General features: G+C 45.7%; 7 protein-coding genes across 7 annotated transcripts; 4 read left to right on the top strand and 3 right to left on the bottom strand.

Moving 5' to 3' along the window:
- Positions 1–1,170: 1,170 nt before the first annotated feature.
- CLUP02_11916 (crisp-1) lies at positions 1,171–2,121 on the top strand (the record flags this gene model as incomplete). The annotated part of the gene is made up of 1 exon (XM_049290881.1): positions 1,171–2,121. One exon carries the CDS (start codon positions 1,171–1,173, stop codon positions 2,119–2,121), a length of 951 nt encoding a protein of 316 aa, XP_049148026.1.
- A 1,381-nt stretch (positions 2,122–3,502) lies between these two features.
- CLUP02_11915 (CocE/NonD family Hydrolase) lies at positions 3,503–6,335 on the top strand (the record flags this gene model as incomplete). Its single annotated transcript, XM_049290880.1, has 6 exons — positions 3,503–3,569; positions 3,653–4,042; positions 4,118–4,242; positions 4,303–4,388; positions 4,465–4,704; positions 4,769–6,335. 6 exons carry the CDS (start codon positions 3,503–3,505, stop codon positions 6,333–6,335), a joined length of 2,475 nt encoding a protein of 824 aa, XP_049148025.1.
- Positions 6,336–6,543: 208 nt separating this feature from the next.
- Positions 6,544–9,689, bottom strand: CLUP02_11914 (uncharacterized protein; the record flags this gene model as incomplete). The annotated part of the gene is made up of 9 exons (XM_049290879.1): positions 6,544–7,198; positions 7,228–7,280; positions 7,340–7,477; positions 7,551–7,817; positions 7,879–8,844; positions 8,970–9,227; positions 9,287–9,334; positions 9,421–9,473; positions 9,560–9,689. The coding sequence occupies 9 exons, from the start codon at positions 9,687–9,689 to the stop codon at positions 6,544–6,546; spliced, it is 2,568 nt and encodes an 855-aa protein (XP_049148024.1).
- Positions 9,690–10,361: 672 nt separating this feature from the next.
- On the top strand, positions 10,362–11,990 carry CLUP02_11913 (uncharacterized protein; the record flags this gene model as incomplete). The annotated part of the gene is made up of 1 exon (XM_049290878.1): positions 10,362–11,990. One exon carries the CDS (start codon positions 10,362–10,364, stop codon positions 11,988–11,990), a length of 1,629 nt encoding a protein of 542 aa, XP_049148023.1.
- A 285-nt stretch (positions 11,991–12,275) lies between these two features.
- On the bottom strand, positions 12,276–13,350 carry CLUP02_11912 (short-chain dehydrogenase; the record flags this gene model as incomplete). The annotated part of the gene is made up of 5 exons (XM_049290877.1): positions 12,276–12,676; positions 12,733–12,801; positions 12,865–12,948; positions 13,007–13,083; positions 13,151–13,350. The coding sequence occupies 5 exons, from the start codon at positions 13,348–13,350 to the stop codon at positions 12,276–12,278; spliced, it is 831 nt and encodes a 276-aa protein (XP_049148022.1).
- A 95-nt stretch (positions 13,351–13,445) lies between these two features.
- Positions 13,446–13,852, bottom strand: CLUP02_11911 (uncharacterized protein; the record flags this gene model as incomplete). The annotated part of the gene is made up of 2 exons (XM_049290876.1): positions 13,446–13,643; positions 13,724–13,852. The coding sequence occupies 2 exons, from the start codon at positions 13,850–13,852 to the stop codon at positions 13,446–13,448; spliced, it is 327 nt and encodes a 108-aa protein (XP_049148021.1).
- A 524-nt stretch (positions 13,853–14,376) lies between these two features.
- CLUP02_11910 (uncharacterized protein) lies at positions 14,377–15,074 on the top strand (the record flags this gene model as incomplete). The annotated part of the gene is made up of 2 exons (XM_049290875.1): positions 14,377–14,561; positions 14,630–15,074. The coding sequence occupies 2 exons, from the start codon at positions 14,377–14,379 to the stop codon at positions 15,072–15,074; spliced, it is 630 nt and encodes a 209-aa protein (XP_049148020.1).
- Positions 15,075–18,752: the final 3,678 nt, after the last annotated feature.

The raw sequence follows: 18,752 nt of genomic DNA, 5'->3' as shown, positions 1-18,752 counted from the left end.
GTTCAATCTGATTCCTGAACCGTATAATGGCCGACGATACCACCATTCCATTTTGAGTTCGATTGTACAACAGTGAAGCGCCGTGTCACAATGTTTCGGACGCTAAGCGCGATCTCGACGATCATAAGCAGGAACTTGTGCCGGTAAGCTGTCCATCGGGACAAAGACGCTGGCGTCATATACGGGCGGGAACAGGATACGCCCAGTGCTATCGCCGTGAGCAGTTGCCGTCACGTTGACATGTAAAAGCCGGAAGACGAAGTAGATTCTGCTGGGCGGAATTCATGGTTCGTAGTACTATGGCACATTGCATTTAAGGCCGGTGTTGTAGACTGCATATAGAATAGGCCGGTCTGGCATCGGCGAAGTTGAATGATCATGATGTTAATGTCAGTTGACCTGTCATATTGACGCGGATTTTGTTCTTCTTAACCTTTCGGGCCTTGAAGACTTACCTACCAAATCCTGGGTTGACGCACACTTCTAGCTTTAAATCGCTGGCCGTATGGACACAGTCTTGTAGTCCCCGCACAAACGCCTTAGTGCTGCTGGCTGCGATTGAAAGCCATCGCAGTGGATTCAGTGCATATAAAGTAACTGTAGCCTTCGAATGTGGCCTGTAATACGCTATAGTCTTTGTGCTACTGGGTGATAGATCCGTTGTGGAGGCTGCAATACCGCCTAGAACTTTGTCAATGAACACCGATCTGTCGTCGTCTGACTTAGTGCACAGTCCTCGAAGAGGTGCTTGAAGGTGGATCGGTGAAGCTAATTGAGAAGAAAGCAATTCCCGCTTCGCCGAGACAATTTGCAGAAGAAGAGAGCTTTGCTTTTAGAGAGTTCCAAGCGGAATTATCAATTTGATTGTGTGTTCATCTTGTTCGCCCCACGGGCGCCCTAGTACGAAGGTTAATAAACAACTGCAGCTCAGTTCATCAGCACATTTGTGGGGGCGAAATCAAACCGAGTCGTGATACACTTAAATACGAAAACTTGAAGGCGCCGTAGGCCGGTGACTTGTCGAAACTCAGCAGAAATTAGGTAGGCGAACTGAATGCAGACTGGCCGGTTGGCAAACACATAAATCCTTAGGCGCTCCCATGTTACCCACGGCGGGAAATGTCGTGACTTCACTTGCTTGATCGTCTCGACATACACTCTTTTTCCACAATGGCTCCTCTTTCGCTCTTTTTCTCGTCGCTCCTTTTCTCCGTTGCGCTCGGTGCGCCCGCCGCCTCCAGTAGCTCAAACCTGGGGAGAGATCTTTCTCTCGTTCAATCTTTCAAGCACAAGATAACCGTCGACCCGTCAGGAGTCACCAAGAACTGGACCGGAAACAATGTCTGCAACTTCGACGGCTTCAGCTGTGCCAAGAACCCCAACACCGGAAACAACGCCCTGTCAGGGATCGATCTCAATGGATTCGGACTTGAGGGCAAGGGCCTGGTCCTCGATGGCTTCCTCGACAAGCTGACCGACCTCACCTTCTTCCACGCCAACAGCAACGGCTTCACGGGATCGCTTCCCAAGGACCTTTCGGCTCTCAAGTGGCTGTGGGAAATTGACGTCAGCAACAACAAGCTTTCCGGACCTTTCCCAACTGGTGTCTTCGACCTCAACTTGACTTTCCTCGATCTGCGTTTCAACGAGTTCTCCGGTCCCATCCCGAAGGAGGCTTTCAACCTCGACCTCGATGTCCTTTTCTTGAACGACAACAAGTTCTCGGGCAGCATTCCTAGCAACGTTGGCTCTTCCCCTGTCATCTACTTGACGTTGGCCAACAACAAGCTCAACGGATCCATTCCTAAGAGCATTGGAAACATGAAGAACGTTCAGGAGATTCTTCTGCTGGGCAACGATTTGTCCGGATCGCTTCCTAAAGACTACAACATCAAGAACCTTACCGTCTTTGACGCTAGCGATAACAAGTTGTCCGGATCGGTTCCCGAGGGACTGTGCAAGCTCGACACTCTGGGAGTCTTGAACCTCACCAGCAACAACTTCAGCGGAACTCTGGGACCGGCCTGCACTGCTCTGCTGAAGAACCACGTTCTTGATGTCACCAACAACTGCATTCAGGGTGTTAAGGGCCAGAAGCCCGCCAGCCAGTGCAACCACTAAGGAAATCCGGGAGAGGGATCTGTGGTCTACGGCATGAACGCACGTTACGAGCTCATAGGGGGTTCTACTCTATCATTAGCCACAGATAATATTATTAGGGCGAGGATATCCTGCCAGCAGCTCCCGCTATTCTGCCCCCAAGTGTGGCTGCGGCCGCCACACGACCGCCGGTCTCGGGCACATACGTAAGCTGGGCTCTGCGTAGTCAGCATTCGAATGGTTTAGGCTAATCAGAGGCCGTCAATTGTTTTAGCAAAAAGTACGGCAATCGACGAATTAGCCTAAGTTAACGAGTTGGCCTAAATCGACGATTCCGTCGAATTGGGCTAATTGCCTAGCTACCTAATTAACCAACTGCCTAACTACCTAATTAACTCGCTCGAAAGGCTAGTAGCGATCTACTAGCGGCAATCTATAAACGAGGTCGAGGATTTGCGACGCTTATTCGGGTAAGTTAACTCTGCGAGGCGTTACTATTTTTAATCGTAACTGCCGTCTCGTAAGTAGCCTCGTTAAGTACTACTCTAGCCTCGGGTAGGGTAGCGCTAGCCGTAAAGTAGGTAGCCGTACTCTACGTAGTCGTATTAATAGATAAAAGGATCGTTAACTTCGTAATTATTCTCTTCTTGCGGTATATTTACGTTAGGAATAGCTTTAATTAGCGGTAGCGGTAGCGGTAGCGATAGCGGTAGCGACGGCGAGGTTGACGAAGTAGTAGTTATAGGTAGGTGGGTAGGTAGGTAGGTAAGTGGGTAGGTATGGGTAGCTGGCCTCCGGGCTCGGAGGCAGGGGCTGCCGCAGCCACACTTGGGGGCAGGATATCGGCAGCTGCTGGCAGGATATCCTCGCCCTATTATTACATAATGCCCCTACAAAGTCTCAGCTCCCAACGACAGGAGTATAACAATGAAAGATGACAGACGACCCTACGAGTTCAGGAACCTGTCTCCGTATGATTATCTGAAAATTGAGTAAACTGCCCCCAAACCTGATATGTACTACCGCAAGTTAAGGATCACGATGGCCCATATTCCCCGCGCATCACCGCCCGGAGCCGAGCGCTGCTGCCGAGATGCAAAATATCATCGGCCCCACCAATCGGCGTCGGCCCCGCTACCCCACGATTTCCGATCCCCGCAAATGTTCACTTTGTTCTGGGGTTGTCTAAGATCACATTTGTCATTGGAGTCGGAAACTTCGGTGAAGTCAGAGGGCAAGAGCGAGACCATATGAGCTACAATTGAGGTGTATTAGGTACTTACTGAATACAAGTTGTCATTGATCCTACGGATATTCATCCCACAATTTCATGGACTCTTCCCACTCTTGAACAACTACAATTTTCTATCACTGATCGATAACTAATCAAGACCTCAAAGACATGGCTGATGTTGAACTTCTCAAGGCCGAACTAGCAAAGACCCATAGACTGGGAAAGTTCATCAAAGGTAGGATTTTAGTTACTGTGCCAGAATTTCGCGGAACGATACAAAACGAGGTTTTTTGAAGTACTTGCTGATATCGTCTACAGCCTGGGACCCGCAGGTAATGGGCGTCAAGGATGCCAAACCTCGTACCGTCACAGATGGTCACATCGTCTCCGATATGGATGTTGCCATCCCAGTTAGAGACGGCACAATCCTGCGAGGCAACATTTACCGGTCTCGTCACCTGGAGGGCACGAAACTGCCCGCGATCTTCAACTACAGCGTCTACAGCAAAGACGGCGCCACCGACATTGCAGTTTTCCCACCAAGTGCAGGCCTCGACAAAGCTCGCATCACCAAAGACTACGAGTTCGAAGCGGCGGATCCGGGATGGTGGTGTTCTCGCGGGTACATTGTTGCCAGCATAGATGCCAGGGGTTGTTTTCAGTCGGATGGCGACAAGAGTTACTACTCTCGAGATGTCGGAATCGATGGTAAGTGCCTGTCTTGATATTCTCTAACATTATCATTGGAGGAAGAGCCATTTTTAAGCTGAAATATCCCCGCAGGATACGATCTTGTCGAATGGCTTGCAAAGCAGAGTTGGTCAAATGGCAAGGTTGCCTTGTATGGAGCCAGTGGCTATGCAATGGTGCTTTGGCTCGTAGCAGCTGAACAACCTCCATCCCTTGCGGTATGTGTTCCTATCCCTGCTTCGGATCAATCTGAATTGCTAACCACCAAATGATGAAAGGCAATCATTCCAATTGACGGCATGACTGACATGTATCGCGAAATGGCTTTGAAAGGCGGAATTCCCGAAACCCAGTTCAGTGCCGTGTGAGTCTTCTCCCTCTTTTAGAACATTCTTGAACTGGATCCTTCATGAAGTGGAGCTGACTAGAAATGGTTGAAGCTATCCGTACTTCTTCAACTGGGGAAAGAATTACGTCGAGGATACGACGGATGGGGCCAAGACGCACCCATTCTTCGATGAGTACTGGCAAAGCAAGATCCCAGCTCTCTCTCAAATCACAGCCCCGGCATACATCATTTGCGGGTGGGGAGATCATGCTATACACACACGTGGGACACTCAACGCTTGGGAGAAAATTGCTTCTCAGGCCAAGTATCTTGAGATCCATCAATATCAAAAGTCAGTCTTTCTCCACTATCGCCGCCAAAAGTAGCGTCTCTAACCTTTGTGTGATGAATGATAGATGGGAGTGGTCGGTTACTGAAGAGTCGCTGGCCCGCCAGAAGGCTTTCCTCGATCATTATCTGCTCGGGCTATCGACAGAGATTCAGTACTGGCCCAAAGTTCGTTACACCATGAGGGAGCGCTACTACACTGGGGAGTGGCGATACAGTGACGCATTCCCAATTCCAGAAACCCAGTATACGCAGTACTTCCTGACCCCAAGCTTTGGCTTGAGCAAGGTTTCTCAGCGCGCGGAGAGCCAAACATCACACGATGCGAGAGAGGGTGAAGTTGCCTTCGAGCTTCCTCTTCGAAACTCCCTTGAGTTTGCAGGCCATTCCAAGCTCAAACTCTGGGTCGAAGTGACTGATGGTGGCGACAACCTGGATCTTTTCATAACTTTGCGAAAGAAGGATAAAGATGGAAATGATGTGTACTTCCCATGGATCACAGTTGTCGATACCGGCCCCATTGGTTTCGGTTGGCTTCGAGCCTCTCGACGCGAGTTGGATGAGACAGCCTCGACCCCGTGGAAACCAGTTCATCTCCATCGAAGAGATCTGGAGCCTCTCAAAGCCGGAGATGTGGTGCCTGTGGAGATTGAGATACAGCCCACGAGCTGTCGATTCCGGGCGGGAGAGCGACTTAGCCTCGTAGTCTCTGGACACGACTACGGCAAGTACCCGCCAGGTGCTCCTATCCCCAGGCATAATTCCACAATCAACAAAGGACGCCATGTCATCCATTTTGGCGGGAAATACGACTCGCATCTGTTGTTGCCCATTATACCACCGGTCAAGGAAGCGTATAGCCAAAAGAGGCCCCTCGTCAAGATGACCATTGCATGTAGACGGATCCCCGGTTGGGCGGAAGATAAGTTTCTTGAGGAATACACAAGTGTCCATGCTGCAATGACGAAGCATATCTCTGACGTGGTTCCCATCCTCCGGAACTACACTCAGGCCGTTGCACTCCCTCACTGCAGTATTCCAGGCGTTCCGAACGGGGGTCTAGAACCTTGGGATGCGGTGACGACGCTAGGGTGGACATCATTGAAAGGTCTATGGGGCTCATTCCAAGCTCCCGAGTACAAAGCTTCTGCTGGTAAACACGAATTCGCAGACACTTCAGCACAGACAGGCATCCTCAGTCAAAGTTTTGCGGAGAGTCTGTTTGACCCTATCCTCTTTGAGCAGCGTGGAACCAAAGCAGCATTGCTGCTGGTCTTCCTAGCGAAGTCTCAAGACGCAACCTACATCGAAAACGACCTTACTAGTCGAGCAGCGTCCATCACAGAACTCGGAGCCGGTACATCTTTGATGAGATATGTCCTCAACCGGGAAGTCACCCCCGAGGATACTACCAGTTTTTTCGCCGGAACGCCTTTTGCCACTTCCGACTGGCACACGATGGCTGCCTTCGAGCAGTACTGGTTCCCAGACCGAGCCTCCGCGGCAAAATTCCTAAGCGAGAAGAACAAGCTAGAAACTCTTTTCAAGAAGTTGCCAAATTCTTTTGACGCAGAGAAGTCTTTTGCGGTGATCGGAGATGAGAATATCGTGGTGAAGAAGGATTTGGAGTTCTAGCTTTACTGTAAATACCTCAAGGCACCGCGGGAACTGTAACATGAGTGATCTACGAATTGACTTCAGAATTTGAATTGGTGATATTTGATTGTCTTGGAATAGTATTACACCTTCAATCCAATTGCCTGGTAATACGGGATGTCCCTGATAGCGACAAAGATTCTTCGACAATAGGGTAGCAAATGGAGACCCCAAACAAGAGAGGCTATCATCGTATTCCACGATTCGACCTCCATTGCGCCCTCATGACCATGCTTACAGCCAGACCCAGAGACCAGCCCGACTTCCGAGTCAAAATCCGCACACTCTCTTGGACCAAACGATCGGATGCTCGTTCATCATTTAAATCTCCAATGCCCGCCACGTACAGTCGGAAGTCAGAGTCCCCTGATAGCCATTGAACCAAGGCCTCTTGATGATTTGGTTTATCAAGACGATGAGTTCTGAGAGAGCTCGTCTGATGCCTGTTGAAAAGAGTGTGAATCCACATGGAGAGTGTGGCGTACAGCAAGGCATTATTCTCATGATGTCCACAAGTGGGATGATTCCGAATATACGAGAACAATTTGGCGGCATGATAGATAATCATACGCGCCTTTCCCTTATTCTGGCGGAGCCATAGAGAAAGTCTCCCGTCTGCAGCTTCTCTAACTTGAGGGCTAACGCCCCAGCCAGAGAATGCAGTGAGTACCCGTAAAGGCATATGGAGAAGGAGGCTGAAAGCATGGTTGTGCTGAAGTGTGATCCTCTGAATTTTGCCGGTCGGCGGCTTTATGTCTTCGTCGCCACGCAAAATTTCAAGGTAGTGAATTGCGTCTTGATTGTTCGCGGAGTCTCGATACACGGCAAAAGTAAGGAAGAGCCTATTCAAGCTACTCAAGCCTTCCTTTACCTTCTCGTCACGCCAAAATTGTACAAGTTGTTCTCGAAGAAGGCTGTCATTGGCTAAGTCTTACCGGTTAGTGGTCTTGTTCAATATCTGCGGCGTACAGGGCATTGCTCACTTGGTGATCTGGAGGCTTGATCTGCCCATATTTCTGCAGAATCCGATGCCCAAAGTCCTTCGTCAGACGGCAGCGGGAGTAGTAGGAGATCTGTGGGTATAGTCGGAGGCAAATCAAAGAACAAGCCCAGTTGACCGTCTAATAGCTTGAGATCAATTGCAGTGTCAGCTTTTACGCGCTTACAGACTGGAAAAGGGATTTGGTGAATTACCCATGAGAGATGCACAAGTCTTCTTTTGCTTTCCGCAAAAATCCATCTTTTCCAACTGGCTGGCAGGGGTGCAATATCCTCAGAGAGTGACTGAGATTCGCTGAAGTAGCCTGCTCGTCGGCAAAGTGTCGCGAGTAAAGACATGTTTCTTTGGGCGTGCTCGGCGAAAGACATGCTTCCAGAAAACATCAACCCTATCTGACCCAGTAATACAGCTTGTGTCAAGCACAATTCTGAAGCCGCATCCGGCACAGGGTCAAGATCCAACTTTACAGGTTGTTAGTATAGACTGCCTTCTGTGCACCGGTAGGCTTCGACTTGAACTTACACAAAGGTTGATCGAGCGCCGCAGAAGCTCTTGCAAGAGGAAGACATCACTTAGTGTGCCAAACTTCGAAAACCCGCACCCTGTCGCCGCAACGGCGAGAAGGAGTATCCAATGAACACGGTCTGGGTCGAAAGTTTTTTGATGGAGCAAAGGCCAGATAGGGTGGTAGTGCTCAAAATGAGATTGGATGTATACGTCAACGGCCTCTCGAGATGGAAATGACTTATCTGTGAATGCTTTGCAGTAGTCTGTGTCCGCATTCAGCTTTTCAAACTGTGCTTGGAGAATCGAGTAAGCTTGCGAGCTTAAGCTCGGAACATGGTCGTAGGCTTCGAGATCCCAGTCCTCCTCATTTCCATCGACACCTTCGGGATGGAAGGAAGAACCTGCAATTCGACTGAGGTCTTCGAGGCCATGGGTAACGAAGTGCTTTTTTCGACGGGCCTGGTTCTGTTCAATTTCCGTGGAGTCGTCGTAACATCGACTGAAAGCCGATGAACGCAGAAAAGCATTCGCGAAAGTAGAAGAAAGTTGAGAGTGATTAGTAAAAATTGCCCTTGGGGTATCTTCTGATAAGAGAGAAGTTGGCGTAGGTTCTTGAATAGCTGTTTCTGAGACTGCGCCATCTACTTCTGCACGAACAGAACAATCCTGGGCTTCTTCGCGTCTTTCATTAGATGCATATTCCGAGATAAGCTGAGGCCGCAGGCCATCTTCATCAGCCATAGGAGCAGCCGTGGTATTTTCTTGTGTCGCCAACTCATTGTTCAGGAAATCATCCCAGCTCAGCCATGCATTAGCTGTCGAAAATGGAAAGCACCACTGGCTTGGTGTGCGAAATAGCGGATCCAGCTCCAACTGGAGCCCATCTTGGTTCCAGAGAGCAGCTTGGAAATTGTCTCTGGCATCGGGGCCTGGTTCCTGAGGTGGCTCTTCTTGCGAATTTTCCACCTGAGTCTCTGGCAACTACAAGCTTGCGTAAGTTCAGCCGCAGATTACCGTTCTCCTTATCCATAAAGGGGGTTTCATAAGGGAAGCTACAAGATGGTAGTCACTTACAACTTCGTTACTAATGGTTGTTGCAATCTGACCAGGAAAACCCGATGAACTGAGCCCATCAAAAATTCCCCCGGTCTCAGATACTGGTGCCCGAAAATCCTGGGAAGAATCAGGGTTACGGCGGTCGTCATTTGCATAAAGGCAAGAACGATTCCTGGATTCACATCTGGCGCAAGGATTGGCACCATCACAACGCTGTTTCGAGCGCGCACAATGCTGGCAAGCTTTAGGAACGCAATGCCGGCGGGTTTTCCTCGGAGTATCGGAGCCTGTGGGTGGAGAGTCAACGTCTACATGACTCTGCATGTGACGCTGAAGAGAGTCTCTGCCGGGGTTGAAGATCAGCCACTTGATTCGGGTAGGGCCTCCTCAATGGGGCGATTGTACACCTATCAACCTATGACATGCGAGACTCGTGTTGCTCAGAACATCTTACCTTCGGGCAAAGCTAGCGGTGCACGTCGGGCACGCAAAAGGGCGCACGCCGAGATGACGAAGAAAGTGGCGGTTGAGATGCTCCGTACGGCGGAACTCGGCTTGACAGATGTCACATTTCAGAGCCATGGTCTCGCTTCGACCCCATCGGAAGTAGGAAAAGTAGAACGTAGACGTATTCTGTTACCACTCTGAGTCTCCGACTTGTTATGGAGTTGCCACGGGTGGTTGCTGAGGTAGGCTGGTGTCGTCGGAGGTTGTGGGGTAGTTGCCACAAAGACCTCGAGTGTTTTTCGGAGGCTGCGGGGGACTTTCATAGCTCTATATACCCCTCTCGGAATAGAGAACCGCGGGGACAGAGTTTGTGGGGGCGGCATCTAACGCGGATGCACGAGACGGCCCGGGTCAACTACCGGCGTGTCAGATCACGATTTGGCCGAATTAAAAGATCGGCTTCTATGAACTGTCCGTCGCCGATTTGCGGTGTAGCAACAGAGGCTCATACCAGCGATTCGTGTTGCAGTCGCCCATCCGTAGAGGATGCACCCTGGTCACACCTGTCGAAGCGTCGACCCTCATGTCACTAGTAAGGAAAAGGTCGTCCATTGGTTCTACGCGACCTGTACTGAAAGACAACTCAGGTACAGATTGACCAAGCGCTCCTTAGTCCTATACGAGGTATTCGTATGTCAAAATTGGTGGAGAAATGTGTAAAGCACCATAAGATTGCAACAACTAGGGTGTCAACGTAAAGCATTGGCCCCGGCCCTCCAGGGTGCTGGGACTAATCTGGTGTAAATGTACTGACTATAAAGGCGACTCATGATGCCATACGCTCTCTAAATACTTCATGCTATAACTCCTCTATCTTCACTTTCTTCCTCTGTCACCTTACTTCAACACAAGTCGAATATCAGGATACTTTTAGTGCCATTAGCCGATAGCTCCCCCTCACTTGGAAGACTTACCTACCGCGCTCCTTTTTCACCATGGCCACCGATTTCTCCAAAGTGGGAAGGTTCACCTCTTCGCCAGCCATGACTGAATGGGATATCATTGTCGTGGGATCCGGCCATAATGGCTTGACCGCAGCCGCGTATCTGGCGGTAGCTGGAAAGAAGGTCCTTGTCCTCGAAAAGGCTTCTTACCCCGGAGGTGGGGTGGCCAGCCTGCAGATGGCCGAGCCAGGATTTATCAGCGAACGTCACAGCGCCATTCATCAAATGATTCTCGCAAACCCCATGATCACTCATGATGAACTTGGTCTGCAGTCTCGGTACGGCCTCATTTACAAGCAGCTAGACCCATGCTATGCCATCGTCATGGAAGACAAGGTCCTACCCATCTACAGAGAGCGTCACAGGACCGTCGATGCCATTCGACAGTTCTCGTCGGAAGATGCCGATGCCTACAATGTATTTGTGGACAAATGTCGACAAATCACCGAGCTTTTGATACCCTCTATGTTCGAACCTCCCCGCGACATGTCGGCGGATATTGCCAGCAGTCCATCAGCCGAGGAAATTGTCATGGCATCGACCAGCTCCTCCTTGGAGATCATTGAGAGATACTTCAAAAGCGAGGTTCTACAAGTTGCGTTGCTGCGATTTGTAACTGAGATTCAACTTGCTCATCCAAAATCGACCGGCACGGGCTTAATGGCCTACTTGGCATTTGGACTTCTCGACATATATGGCCTTTGCGTCCCCGAAGGCTCTGGATCTGTATGGACAGAGTCCGTCATTCGTTGTCTCAAAGACCACGGCGGCGACGTCAAGTTGGACACAGAAGTCATCAAAGTCATCACCGAAGGCGGGCGTGCGGTCGGGGTCAGAACTCGTTTTGGAGAACTCAGGGCAAAAGACGCCGTCATCGGGCAAATTCATCCCCACAATCTCGGTCACCTCGTCGACGGAATCGACCCGTCAATCATATCGGCCGCCTCGAACACCCGCACCTCTGATTTCAGTCTTCTCGTCGTTCACGCCGCTCTCGAACGCCCGCTCAAGTTTAAAGCAGGGCCAATCGCCGACAAGGCTGTCATGAACACTTGCTGCCCAGGGAACCTCAAAGACCTTATCCAGAGCTACGACGAAATGAATCAAGGAATCCTCCCAGAAAACATCATGATCGGAGCCTCTTGTATCAGCTCAGGTGACGAGACTCGCTGCCCGCCAGGCAAGTCGCTGCTGCACTGTGTTGTCATGTGCAAGTCACAGCCTGCTGACGGTGGCTGGGCTGCGTGGGATCGCATCAAGGATGACTGGGTGCAGAGAGTCTTCTCGTACTTCTCCAAGTACCTAGAAAACTTTACTCCCGACATAGTTCGCTCCTATCATGTTGTTTCTCCTCCGGACCATCAGTCCGACAGCGCAAGTTTCCAACGGGGCGACATTGCCGGTCTTTCTATGGCGGCAGACCAGATGGGAATCAACCGACCCACACCTGCCCTCGCTCAGTACCGCGTGCCTGGAATCAAGGGTCTGTACCTTGCCGGGCCTTTCATGCACCCAGGCGGAGGTGTCTGGGGAGGTGGTCGTCCGGTAGCTAAGAGAGTGCTCGAGGATCTTGGAATCGACTTCGATAAGAAATTTGTGCACGGCAGCTCGCGTCTGTGAAGGTGTTCAGGTCAAGTATAATAAGATAAAAGCGCTCTGAGGAGGATCTGCGGGCACTTGCACAATGAGAAGGGTGTGAGGGGTGTCTGCGCGTCGAAATAACTAAGTCGATAGCCTGTAGTTCACGGTCAATTATCCATACAATTCTCAATAAGAGCCCACCCATGAACTCATCAATATCATTTCTGTGGTATGAGAAGAGTCATGGATATCGAGCGCATTCTATTATCTCTACCGCTTTTAATCGTAGCCCCTGGACTCCGCGTCTTCTTGACGTATGGCCGCTCAAGGCAAGACATAGCCGCCGTCAATGAGGACATCGCTACCAGTCATGTAAGTAGAAGCATCGCTCGCCAGATACAGGTATAGGCCCTTGATCTCCTTAGTATGGCCTTGTCTGCCCAGAGCTGCCATGCGGTATGCTTCTTGCAGAGCATCTGGACCAGCACCCATCTTGGTGTCGAAAAATCCTGGAGATACAATGTTGACACGGGCAAACTCTCTCCACTCGCGGGCTAGGGACTTTCCAAAGTGCGTGACGTAAGCCTTGGTGGCGTTGTAGACGGGTTGATCAACAGGGACGTTGACGATGTGACCGCTCATGCTCGAAGTGATGATGAGATTGCCGAAGCCTTGGCTCTTGAATACTTCACCAGCATACTTGGAGCAGTACACGATTCCGTCCACTGATAATTGTGTTAGCTTGGAAATTCTCTAAGGCAGCGTGTCTTGGCCGACTTACCGTTTACCGACATCTGTTTCCTGTATTCATCTAGGGTTTGCTCCAGAATGGGCTTTGAAATGGCCATTCCTGCATGAAGTTAGTCACAACTAGGTCAGAACCAAAGCGTGTGGCCAGCACTGCATCACTCACCAGCATTTGCAACGAACACATCAATCTTGCCAAAGTCTTTCAATACCTTGGCAATAGTCTCTTGAACCTGGTTGGAATCGGACACTGAATGGATGTTAGCATTCGTATTCCTACTACTAATTCAACCATCCGGTAAACTAACCATCCACTTTGTAAGCCGAAGTCTTGACGCTGTGTGTGCTTGCTAGATCTTGTGCCTTTTGAATTGCAGCATCATTTCTGTGACGTCATTAGCCATCGAATAGCTCCAAAGACAAGGCGGTATGCCAGAGAGGCCTTTTCTTACGAATTGTACCACAAGGCAACATTGCCGCCGGCCTCTGCCATGGCCTCGGAAACAGCATAGCCAATACCATCAGCAGCACCAGTGACCACGATGACTTTACCCGTCACTTTCAATTGGTCTAGGACGTTGGATGGTGTGTTGGGGAACGGGCGGGGGAAGCCCTCCCGGGACTTTGCGCAATCTTCAGTAGACATCGACATCTTGGAGGTATTGTTTGCTGGTTTGAAGGACTTGGAAATAACAATAACGCCGGATTGAAAACCAGCAATACGTATGAGTTGTCAAGCTGCGATCTTTATTCGAAAGGACCAACACCACAGATCTCCGCATCGGTGCGCTGTCGTCCGAAGGAGGGGACATTTGGTGGGGTCTCTTCGGTCCACTGGCACTGGATCATTGGGGCGGATGTGAGCCGTCGGCCGGTCGAATCCCGGCCAGAGTCTTTATCGCAGCATTTTAACTCTTCTGAAGAGGCGCCAGAAACAGCAATAGACTACTCTGAGATCTAGCAAATGGCTCAAGCCTACAGGAAATTGGCTCTGTGATATGTCGACCATGTTCAATTTTCGACACTAACTTCCATTTATTGACAGCACCGCCGGTGCTCTGCCTGGAATATCGAACCGCTGCCCCCCAATTGGCTCTACTCCTTGCGAAGATCTGAGCAGGATCCATCACACATTCCGCTATCAAGATTGCCATGACTGACGGTTGAGATTCAACGTAATTCCTCCATGAGAAAAACAACTTCACAACTTGGGGCTGTCAATGCAGTAAAGGCATCTACCGCCTGTTGAGCTGTGTTTGCAACAGTTTCATGGCAACCTCGCAGTATCAAGGATGTTACTTGTTAACATAACTGGCTTCCCATGGCTCAATGCAGCATGCCTAACTTCAGGGTAGAGCACAAATCACGAACGAACCTATGCGAGTCGAAACCTTGTTCATCTGTTTGCTGGCTCTCCACCTTACTCGTCCCCATCCCCGGGAGCCACGAATCCGACCTAAAACATCCGTCGATAGTTCAGATGAAACTCTTTGCGAGGAAACCTTCGTGGTAACACTGCCATCACCACTGTTCGTGAGAGAGGAAAAGGTGTTTTGTAGAGCAACTGAATGAATGGATATATGATCTTGGGTCTCCCGTTCTCAATTTCAGGAACCAGGTCCTATCGTTTTATCTAGCCTGCCTCCTAGAGTGACTCGAATTATCAACAGCAGTTACGATGGAGTTGATCTTCCACTTTCAGCGCGCACTGACGCTAGCGCTTGTCCTTCTCCTCAGTGGGGTTCAGTGTCTACCACAACAGACAGGTGGAGAGTCTCCAGCCGACAGAGCGAACAAGATACCTCAAGGTATTATGCCCGCAAAAGATGGTTCGATTATTCTTGATACCACAGAAACAATCAAGTAAGTGAAGCTTGGAAAGAACACCCCCGCTATGCACTCAGCGGAGCAAGCGCTAATTTTTGAGCTAGCAACTTGAAAATTCGCTTCCGCATCAGTGGTCCAGCAGGTGAATTTACAACAGCAAGCAAGGTACCCGGGGGCGGCAAGACAACAGGCGCGAAGGGCAACCTCGGGCTTCACGTCCTGCTACACGGTGACAGCGGCTCATCTTTCTTCGAAATGCCAAATCAAGGCGTCAAAAACAATTTGGCAGGTGTCACAGTACTTTCTCCGGACAGAAACCTCCACTGGGGAGGGGGTTCTGGGTTCAATCGCACAGACGGCGTGGCGCACGCTCAAGCAATCAACGATCTCGTCTTCCAGACCCTGCCAAAGTACATGGCCTTCAATTCCTCTAATGTCTTCTTCTCTGGGATTTCAGGCGGATCCCTTCTGCTTTCTGGATACTTCATGCCGGCGCATATGGGTAACTTCGCCGGGAAAAGGGTGATGCTTATGTTAATAGGTGTGTGACACAGGGAAGAAGCTCACAGAGGCCAACTGCTATTAGGGTCTAAAAAAGGAATTACTAAAATCTACCCTTCCCTCGAGGTATACTACTAGCGCTTTATATATACTTAAGCTACTCCTTTATTACTTAGTCCCCCTCTTTATACCCCCTAAGCTATTTTTTAATTAACGAGGCTTAATTAGTAAAGTTTAATAAAGTACTCCCTCCCCTAGGCTTCGTTTTAAAGCTTATTTATAATTTATATACGTTATATTAATCCTTTATTTAAGAGGTCCTTAGATATATAGTACGAGGGTAAGTATAAGTAGTGCTTATTAGCCTAAGTATAAACCTCTTATTTTAAATAATAGCCCTATAATTCTATACCTAAGTCGCTCTTATTTATAAACCGTCTTTATAATTACTAATACTTAAATAGTCGTCGCCCTACTTTTATTTACTAATATTAACCCCCTTCTAAGCTATTATAATTCCGAATTCCTTTTTTCCTTTTTATTTATAATTATCCTTTTTATATATAGTTTCTTATTTTTATTAACGTTTATATTACTCCCTCGTTACGTAAATATTACGGCTAATAAATATTTTTTAAATCCCTATTCTCGTATACTTCCTATACCTAAGTAAGTTTTTTATAAAGTCGTTCTATATTTATTACTAACTCGTTTTAATATAAACATAGCTCCTAATTATAAAATCGCTATTATTAATAATAAAACGGTCGTTAGTACTATGGGTATACTTAGTAATAATAATAGTAATAGTCCGCTTAAAAAGTCTAATATCCCCTTTACTCGCTCTAGCCTCGTATATATATTATTACTTATATACTACTTATACTAACTATTATAAACTCTTATTAAAAAGAAAAAAAAGGCGAATATTAAAAAGATTAGGGTTAGCTAGGTACGCCCGCTCCCCTACCCTATTTACGTTATATATAAAGCGCTCAATTTAAAAACTAAGTACTATAATTAGCTAAGTTAGTAATTTATAGCCCCTAGTTCGCTCTTTTATTTAATATTTTTTTTAAATTTAGTATACGTTATATTAAATATATTATATAGAACTATTTTTATAAAAATACGGTAAGTGCTTAGCGCGGTTACTACTCCGTTACTTCTCTTACGTATTATATTAATAATATTTTAAATCCCTAAGTTTATAAAATCTATAGTCCGAACCCTATAGAGTACCGCTCTTATTTTGAATAATAACGTCTACGATTTAAAGGTTTATTACTTTATTATCGCTCTATTATCGTTACTACTTAGGTCGCTAATATTACTTTATAGCTCTAATAAACTTATTAAATTACTATTAATAATACGTAAAGGGCGCTTAAGCGCGCTAATAAAAAGGCCCGCTCGACCCCCGTTATTAATAATAATAATAATAATAAGGTAGTTATAAGCTCTTCCTACGCTACGTCTTCGTCCTATAATAATACTATAATCGTACTACTTTATACTATTTATAATAAAATACGCTACTTAAATAATATTTTAGTTAGTATATAGTTACCTCGCCTATGCTCTATATTCGTAGCTAATTATTTATAAATTCGTTAATAATAGGGGGATTATCTTTTTTATAACGACCCCTAGGATAATAACTAGGGTAGCCTTTTTACGTATAAAGGTAGTTTTTTTATAAATAAAAGTAGTTCTCCCGCGCGTTATAAGGATTAAAAAAACGGTTTATAATTAGCGCGTTTATACTACTTAGTTATAACTATATAGCCCCCTTTTTTTTTTATTAATAGCTAGTTCGCTACGTTATTAAGCTTATTAAGAGCTAGGGCGCGCTACTTAATTAAAACTTATATTTTATATATATTAATTATCGCTACGTTTTCGATATACTTAGCTAGTTCTTACGTATCTTCGTTATTACTATATCCCTTCTACTAGATTAAGTATTATCGCCTCTTTTTCGGCCCTCTATATTATATAATATCTTCTATTTTATAAAGTAACTCCTTATTTATATCCTTAATAAATAAGGGCTTCTAAGGGGCTTTTTTATAGTATTAATACGGCTTAAGTAAGGATATATAAAATATATTATATATTTTATATTACGTTAATATATTTAGTTAATAAGTAACCCCTACCGTTCCGACTATTAATTTAACTTTAAATAGGCCTAAATACTTATTAACTAACTTCTAGCTAGGACGCTACTTACTAATATTCTTCTTTAATAATAATACTTAGTTACCTACTTTATATAATATATCTATCCTAGCTTTATTAGCTTATTATTTATATATCTTACGTACTTTTTATATAAAGGGTCGTAAAGCTTTTTAGTTAGCTTATAATCGGGCCGTACGCTCTTTAGCTAAGATATTCTATATACCGTCTCGAGCCCCTATTAAAATCGATATAGAGTACGTAAATAAGAACCCGAGTAGGGCTTTAATAAGCGCTTTATAAATTACTAAATACTAGGCGTTATTATATATAAACTCGGCTAGGTAAAGACGCTATGCCTAATTTAATTAGTCCTAAGTATAAAAATAATAAAAGTACTACTTTAAGTATTAGTTCTATTATTCTATCTAACTATCCGTTTATAAATAAAATATAATATTAAAATACTTCTTTATTACTAAGAAATAGTAAAAATAAGTCTAAAACTTACTTATAAATAACGACCCCCTATTAAAAACGATCCCTCTAGGTATTCTAAACTTAATAAAAATCTTTATAAATAAGAGGTTTACGAATCCTTAGGCTATAAGGGTTATCTTTATAGTAATATAGACGCTATACTTCGTAAATCGGTTTATTATAATAAGTATTACGTCGCAGGGGCGCCTCCCGATTAGCGTAGTTAATATAAATAAGCCCGTAATAAAGTCTAGTAATATCTCTTATTATAGCCTAACTAGGGTAAGTAGGGAGTATAATAAACTATATAACTTATAATAATAAAGCTTTGTTTATTAGTATACTATATAAGTATTAATATAACTTTTTATATCCTTATTTACTCTATTTTAATAATAATAGTGTTTTAGTAGTATTATTATCCGCTTTATGCTATAATATCCTACTATAAATATATCGTAATATACTTTAATAACCTCCCTCCTTAGCCCCTTATATAGTAATATATAAGCATAGTTACTATAATATAATAGCCTTCTTAAGTCGTATACTTAGCTCTATTATTACTTTTTCTTAGCTAAGCGAGGCCGTTAGTTCCTCTTAATTTACTACCTATCCCTTATAAAAGCGTCCTCTTATTAAGTAGCTTATAATTAACTTATTATTAATAACCCCTCCTTACTAATTACTATTTTAAGTACTCTTATTATATTAGAGTTTTATAAAACGAGTAGTTCGTAATTTATAGTTCTAATAATAAACTTAAGTAGCTCTCTAAGTATTATATTATAACTTTAATACCCTAGGCTCGTAGCCCTATTATACCTCTCAAAATACTCCTTAAAGTTCCCTTAAGCCGGAGCTCTTAACCTCTTTTATTTACTTTTTTATATTATTATTAGTTCTATTTTTAAAATACTTATTATCCTTTTTATTTAAAAGCTATTTTTATAGCTCGTTTTTATATACTTAATTATTATAACTTTAAGGGGCTCTTATATATTTTTAGTATTATAAAAGTCTTTTTTTATTTTTAATAATAACTCCTCTACTCCGCTATTA

Source organism: Colletotrichum lupini, chromosome 6 (genome assembly GCF_023278565.1).
Source record: "Colletotrichum lupini chromosome 6, complete sequence".
Taxonomy (NCBI): domain Eukaryota; kingdom Fungi; phylum Ascomycota; class Sordariomycetes; order Glomerellales; family Glomerellaceae; genus Colletotrichum; species Colletotrichum lupini.
This window is presented reverse-complemented; position numbering and strand designations above follow the sequence as displayed.